The sequence below is a fragment of the Sparus aurata genome, chromosome 9, assembly GCF_900880675.1.
Source record: "Sparus aurata chromosome 9, fSpaAur1.1, whole genome shotgun sequence".
NCBI lineage: Eukaryota > Metazoa > Chordata > Actinopteri > Spariformes > Sparidae > Sparus > Sparus aurata.
This window is the reverse complement of record NC_044195.1, coordinates 8750300-8758155: the sequence shown is the minus strand read 5'-3', so window position 1 is coordinate 8758155 and position 7856 is coordinate 8750300. Positions and strand designations below refer to the sequence as shown.

The 7856-nt window shown below is 40.5% G+C and overlaps 1 protein-coding gene across 1 annotated transcript; it reads right to left on the bottom strand.

The window, feature by feature from the left end:
* Positions 1-6005: 6005 nt before the first annotated feature.
* LOC115587594 (zona pellucida-like domain-containing protein 1) lies at positions 6006-7596 on the bottom strand. The gene has a single exon (XM_030427509.1). The coding sequence runs from the start codon at positions 7518-7520 to the stop codon at positions 6360-6362; it is 1161 nt and encodes a 386-aa protein (XP_030283369.1). The 5' UTR covers positions 7521-7596; the 3' UTR covers positions 6006-6359.
* Between the last annotated feature and the right edge of the window lie 260 nt (positions 7597-7856).

Here is a 7856-nt window from a genome sequence, read left to right as displayed (position 1 = left end):
TTCATCCATTCATCCATTGTCTTCCAATTATCCGGGGACAAGTCGCAGGGTCAGCAGGCTTAGCAGGCTTAGCAGGGTATTCCTGAAGTCCCCCTTCCCAGCAACACTTCCCAGCTCCTCCTAAGGGGTTCTGAGGTGTTCCCAGGCCCGAATAAGACAAATAGCAGTGGCTCTATTTTGAGATCCCTGCGGATGTCTGAGCTCCTCCAGCTATCTCTGAGGGCAAATCTATCAGGGCATCACCAAAGTCATTAGGGTACATTACATGCATCTTCATGAAAATCCATCCAATGGATGTTGAAATACTACAGGATAAGTGAAAACTTTTACCTGCTGCTGGCACTGCAGGAAGATAATGTCACCAAAGCCCCTGGTGTTAATCCTCTCTGGACCAGAAAGGTCTCTGCAAAATTCAATGTGTTTTCCTCTTTTGTGTTGACGGTGGCGTGCACTCCACTTGGCATGGGCTCCATGGGTTCGTGCAGAACCTGGGCATTCACGTTATTATGGCATTATTTGGCATTTGTTCTTCTATGAGGTGTCACGGGGGGCTTGGCTTGTCGTTGTTGCTATATTTTAGTGTGGACCAATTGACCAAAAGACACGCAGACACACAGTTCATAGAGCTAGCATGGCCAACAAATAAAAGACAATTCCTGTTGCTTAACGTTTGTAGGTCAGGGAGCCCATTTGGAAACAAACAGAGAAAAAAAAAAAAAATGAACACAGAGAATCAGAATCAGTTGTATGAGCCAAGTATGTGCACACAAACACAGCATTTGACTCCAGCTTTTCATTACTCTCAGTGCAGTTACACAGAAATAGACAGAGAGTAGCAGGGTCGTCGATCTCTAACTCGAACTGCAGGAGTGCATGTACTGCTGATATGATGTATGAGGCTCCCCCTGTTTGCCCATGCCAGCTCTATAGGAGGCAGTTTCATCTCTCTCTGCAGAGCAATCCAGATTTATGGAGCTGAAACTGTACGCCTGTATATATGCTTTTCCAGCTCGGACCAATTTGCCCCCAGTGAGGAAGGTTAATAATCTAAAATCATTGAGAGCTCAAGAAACATGGAGACGAAAAATGTGCTTAGTGTAACACAAACATGACAGAACTCAGAGGAAAAACAGGTAACAGTACTTTTCTCTCTCACACTCTTCCTCTCCTTATTATTAAAATCAGACCGTAATGTGTAAAGTGCCTAACAAATGCCTGGAAGAGCCAGTGACTGAAATGCGTGTCAAAATTGTGAAAATTTAACAAAGCTGACAAATTAGTTTGGGGTTTTCTCACACAGACACATCCCCACACGTTCTCATATGTACACACACTCTATCTCACACATGCACACACTCCTCTGTTTGTGGACAGCAGGTCTTCCTCCTCCTGTTTCCTCCGCCTTCCAGCCCGACTGCCTCCTGCTGCTTGGTCGTAAACTCACGTAATATGTTTAGCATGCTCTGCGATCATCTCACTACCGCTGCTCAAGGCCTCTCACTGCTATCATATGAACACAGCAAGGCCATCTCTGGATACATAACACTAATATAAAGTATCAGTGCTGAAATGTCAGGAAAGCCAGGTGGTTTCTGATTTCATTACTGGCTTTTATTATACTGTAGCATTTCATTTTATGTCATATGTTGTTTATTTTCTCTTAAATGTCCTTGACTGTCTCGTGTACATTCCTTTATAGTACATACATACGTTGGGCAGATATATTTATATCAGTTAACTAAAACACTATGCAACACATGATGCATATACATGTTCAGATAATATGCCTTCAATTTAAATCCATTTCACAGTCACGCTTGCAGACCTTCAAGAATAAAACTAAAGTTGTACTGTAGAAATTGGTATACTGATGAATTGAACAGTAAGGAAATTAGTCATCTTGCCTTCCAGCAACTCCATGGTTGCCACATCCTGACTTAAACAAACATACCAAATAATAAAAAAGTAATAATAATAACAATATAATAATGATAATAATAATAACAATAATAACTTTATTTAGGTAGCACTCTATAACACAAGTTACAACATGGTTAACGAAGACATAAAACAGGAGGATTTACACGTAAAAATAAATGTTTACAATTCAAACAATGTTTAAACAAGCATAGTAAGAATTACTAAAGCCCATTAATACAAAGGGAAATGGAAGAATGACCAACTCACAAGAAAGTAATACTGTGATACTAGTTCTGAGAATGATACAAAAGACTTACCATATTTGAAAGTAGAAACATTGATCGCCTCTAGCCCTGACTCGAAAGGCTCTGACTCTTCTCTTTTTTAGTCTTAACTGAGGACCAGCTTTGTCATAAACAGTGAAAATTAATGTTGTACCTGTCAAGGTCAAAAAGATTTGATTTGACATGTAACATATAAATAGATAGAAATTAAGGGCCAAGAACTGAGCCTTGAGGTACTCCATAGGAGGAGATTGGAGGATGTAAAGTTACCAGTGGCTACAAATAAATTCCTATGAAAAATAGAAATGGACTATATTAAACTGCACCTGGTATGATATTACTAACACTAAGTCAAAATATCTCCTGTGAAAATGGCATCCCTGCTCTTGTAGTGGAAGTTAGCCGCCTCATAAAACATCAGCCCGGGTTAAGAGTTAACATATTCCACTCTAGTTTGTCCATACATGGCTTTGTCCTCCGGTCCTTGCAGGCCAGAAAAAATGACCAAAAGCATCCCCTGTCACACACCCCTGGGTACCCCTGGTAGTCATGCTGGTCAATCAGAGGCAGGGAGGGAATGCCACTGGCTGCTGATTGCTACATTAAGGGATTCTGGGTCTTGAATGATAAAGAAGGCTAAAATAGTGGGGTGAGTAATTCTGGAGAGAAATGGTTATTAGTTGATATCAATCCCACATCACACACCTTTGCTCATTTCATTAATCAAGAGAAGCCAGGCATTTTTCTTTCAATATCTCCAAAACTTAGCAACTCGCACAAAAACGATCTAGATCAATAAATAGCAATAAAGATTAGAGAAAAAAATGGGTTTTGTGTGATTTTGGGGTGGGCTGTTCCTTTAAGGCTAAATTTGGCAGAGAGGCTCTGGTTCTTCGAGGTTTAACTCGGCCAATGAGATTTTCAGCCTCCAGAGCAGCTCTGCCTGCAAGACTGGACTTAAGTTCCAATTGCTGTATAAATGAAATTCAATCTGCTGCATACATGCATGCATACATACACATGCCAGCTGGAGTCAGGGACAGTCAGGCAGACAAATAGACTTCCCAGTAAACTAAACTCCCCCGAAAAAAGCCTCAGAGAATAAATCTCATAGAATATGTAATGCTTATACGCAGGAGAGCAATCAAAAAATGGGCCTCCTTCCTACTGCCTCTCCATCTCTCTCTTTCTTCCTCTTGCTCTCCTCTTCAGCTCTTATCGTTTCCTCGCCAAACCTCGCTGGATGCTAAACTGCCATAGATCAAATCCTGCATGACTCTGGGAAACGGTTCAGTTCCAGATTCACTCTTCTCTGCAGCAAATAATGATTTGATCGGGATTTGAGTGTAGTATGAAAACCATGCATAACTTGCTCCATGTGGTGAGTGTGCAAGTCACCCATATGTGTGGGCAGACTTACAGTAAGCACTGTTCAGCAATGTAAAATGTGTCTTCGGAAACATTCCCATCTCACTTTATGCTGTACTGTATGTATTTTCTTATAGTAGGCATATAGGCTACAGTAGTGACTGGACTCTCATTTACAACTCTTTAAAAGTGTTAAACAGAGGATGACCTATTATCTACAGACCTAGGTTATAGTATATATTATGTCCTTTGAGTATGTTATAACCTGCCTGGAGAACAAGATGAATGAGAGTTGGAACACTAAAAGGCTCTGTGACTATCAAAACAATCAGTAATTTATTGACTGTCGAACTCTGTCAGTTTACATGATTTAGCCTATTAACTGGATATCTCATTATTTATACTTCACTCCACAATGTTTTCCGAAGCCTCTCACACATTTTTAAATTAGTTTCTCCCTCACATCCCGCAACCTTTAATGGCCATAGTTACTATAACCGAAGCAATGCAGTTGGTCAGGTGAAGTAGCATAATAGTGGCAAAGTCCTTATAAGTAAAAAGCCGGGTTGGACACTGGACTTTCAACCTGGACACTACTGTTCGTGTTCCTTGTGGAACAAAAAGCCAACAGTGTTATTTTAACTTGCTAATGTAGGTAACTTACATCACATACACTGAATAAAATAATCAAAGTTAAGTATGTAGCATACATAGGTAGGTATGTATGTAAGTTAAGTTGCTTAAGAAACATACTTATTATAACCCAAAATATTAATCTTAACCTAACCTAGTAATTTTAGAGCCTAAACCTAACCAAACTGCATTTAATGAATGTCTAGTATGTCTGTTGCTGGTACATTGAAACAATCATATTGTTTTGGGAGTCATTGCTATCTATTTAGTCACTTAGGTATGAGGATGTTTTGGCAAAAACAAAAGGTTGCTTGAAAAAGAGAATCCTCCACAGGTGTTATTATTATTATTATTATTATTATTATTATTATTATTATTGTTATTATTATATTTAAAAAATGTCATTAGATCTCTATGAGGTCACTGTTGTATGAATTTACTGTGTTTTCTGTTTTATTCCTTCATTTTGATACATGATAAATGTTTCCCTCCATAATTGCTGTACCTGAGGGCTATTATTTTAAAATAGTCCCTGCTTGTGATAATATAATGAAATTTGGATGAAAGATTGAATCTCCAACAGCAATTTATCACTGCAAGTAGGCGTACAGACATGTTACTCAATCATTTGTTATGTGTTATTGTTCGTTAACACGTTAAATGATTTCACAACAGTTTTTACTCTTTTCTGAGAACCTGAAGCAGGAAACTGCCTGTCTACGAAACAAGCACAAAGATGAACATTTTCAGGGCAAATAACCCTCATGAGGGGCTCTGCATCTTCCTTCCATTCATCAACCTTCACCTTTGGGGCACTTCACAGAGAGACCAGGCAGTTGTGGACCAGTGGGGTCAGAGATATACTGCCCTGTGTATCCAGATAGGCAGGCAGCTTCCTCCTCTGACATATACACTGGCCATACGGGGCCTGAGGTCCGCTGGGAAAACTGGAACTATCACAATAGACAGTAATACTGTCTGGCATTTGAAGTACCAGGAGAAGCTTTAATGCTGTCACATATAAACGCTTGCGTGCCACTTAAGAGGGGTTTTATGAATATATAAATAAATGGATACATAGCTTATTGTGCTTATAGTGTAAATATATAGATTTCATTCTCTTTCTGTGTCTGTGTGAGTTTCCTCCATGCGCTGTCCACTATTTAGTAATATCTCAATTTTGTGAATTGGGTAGGTAGGTAGGTTTTTACTGCCTCAAAATAGCATTTCATACTGTGACACCTCATTCCTGTATTGACAGTTACATGCATGTAGTACATTAATGAAAAACACAGACTCTTAAATTTGATCCATTTATTTTTATTTGTAGTAGTTTATCTCATACATTAGTAGATGAATGCAGAGCAATTAAGACAAATCAGCAATGGTTAACACACAAGGAAAATATTTTGTTCTATATTCAATTTCTTGTAATGGCACTTGATGAGACAATGCACTGTTCTGACACTTTGGTATTTTACTTGTCCATTAACGGCTTGAGTGTGGAAGATGAACACAAGGGTGGTGGGGCCGAAGGTGCTTTGTGGACTTGATAATTGAAAAGTTTAGAGGCTGAGGTTATCTGAAGTAGATCAGTGAAAAAGAAAAATGGATTCTGGATTCAGGTAATGTCTCATTTTCAGACAACTTTATTTGCTCAATAGCAATGAGAGGAATTCAATAAATTAGACATAATACTTTGAAAGGTACTTTGACTTCACTTTCAAAACACCCCACACACCTCACATTTCACGTAAAGACTGGGACTCTTGTTATGTTCTTTTGTTATTTTTCCTCCTGTTACCATTTTTCTCCTCTATGTTTTTTTTTTTTTTTTTTTTCAAAGCTTATAAAGTGCAGACATGCATTAACACTTAAAGCTTGTCTTTGTACATTTGGGAAATTAGTAATTTGCAACACTAACAAAATCTACTGAATCCTCTAAAGATCTTCAATTCTCCCAACTATCTTTCCAGGACTGATACAGAGTTAGATCTACAGTTACAGACATACAAAGATCTCCCAATAAATGCAGTGATGAGATGAGCCCTGTCCTCCACCAGAAAAGTAAACTGAGAAAGCAAGTACGCCTAAGACGTGTTTGGCCTATAGGCCTTAGGCCAGTATTCTGCATTTCTGCGAATGGATGCCTCCTTAGTTCCTGAGCTTTTTGTAAAACAATGCTGCAACACAAAGAGCAATAAGGCAAACAAAGGCAAGGACCCCGACAGCCGCACCAAGTCCGACAGATGACTCATCTTTTTCTCCGGCCACAAGCGGCTTCTCTTTGGACTCGTCGCTCTCGGTTTTGGTGATGATCTCCGGAGAAGAGATGGTGTAGGTCTGGTCTGTGCTCAGTGAGGTGCTATCCAGGGTGCTCCTCTTCCTTCTGTTGCTGCACTGCTTAAAGGTGCTGCAAGTGCTCTTTTCACACAGCCGGGTAATACAGTGCAGGTAGTAGGTAGACACGGTCTCGTTCTGCTGCTCGATGAAGCGAAAGGCTGGGAAGCGGAAGCGAGCAGTCTGGCTGTCTCCGTTCTCAATCATGGTGGTGAACTGATCTCTTGAACATGGGACAAACAGGTTGAAGAAGCTAGAGTTAGAAGGCAGCCGGGAGATAGAGGCATAGCATCGGTCGAGCAGGACATGGTACTGCCCTGTCAAGTTGGTGGCCTTGACCTTAACAAACACATCGGTCCTCAGTTCGATGCCAAGCGATGGCATAACCAGCTGTTGCGTGTAGTTGGCATCACTGTACAGCTCCATGTTCAAGGTGCTGATGAAACTCCCGTTGTTGTCCTTAATTGCAATGGAGGAGGCAGACACATCAATCTGGGTGTTGTTGATCAGATATTCTAAGGGATAAGCGCAGGAGTAGTAGTACTTCAGCTCAGCATTGTAAGTGATGGTTCCTGTTGTGGGATCAATGGACCGAACAACACCGCTGATGTTGACCGTCTGGATGTTGGAGAAGTCTGAGAATATACCTGTTCCAGCAGCACTGGTGGTCCTGAAGGTGCTTCCACAAGAATTGGTCATATTGAGTGGGAAGTTAAAGCGAGCAACAGGTGGATTCACAGATTCATCGATGGTTGCTCTACAGGCTGGGTCCATCATATGGTTCAGGATGAGCAGAGTCTCATTGTAGCCGGTGTAGACGACAGGGCAGATTTGAATTGCCAGACCAATGGATGAAGTACCACACTGCACCGAGATGTCAGTGACCTGTGGTCGTCTTAACTCACTTCCACAGTCACTCAGCAATAGCTGATTACTTCGGACTATTATGGAGAGTAAAAGTAAAAAAATCTTCATTTTCGATCTTCAGCTTTGCCTCGAATTTGTTAATCTCTCTGTTAAAATGCTGACTCTGCTGATGAACGCTGGTAGATGGTCTCTGTTTGTTTGAAGTCTTCAGATTGTATTCAGGGGTCTTTATAGGTAAGTGTGTCCTCTAGGATTGGTCGAAAATAAGGTCAAGCACCTTGCTATTTATGAACAACAGTATTGTATTTGGTGCGAGAGCTCCATCCTGGACTATATCCTCAGGGCAGCAAGTGAAACTTGAAGCAACATGCTGTCTTGAAAAACAGAGACAATGGCCTTTACCCTTTGTTGTATGTGCTTCAAAATATAGATTTCCATGGCCCC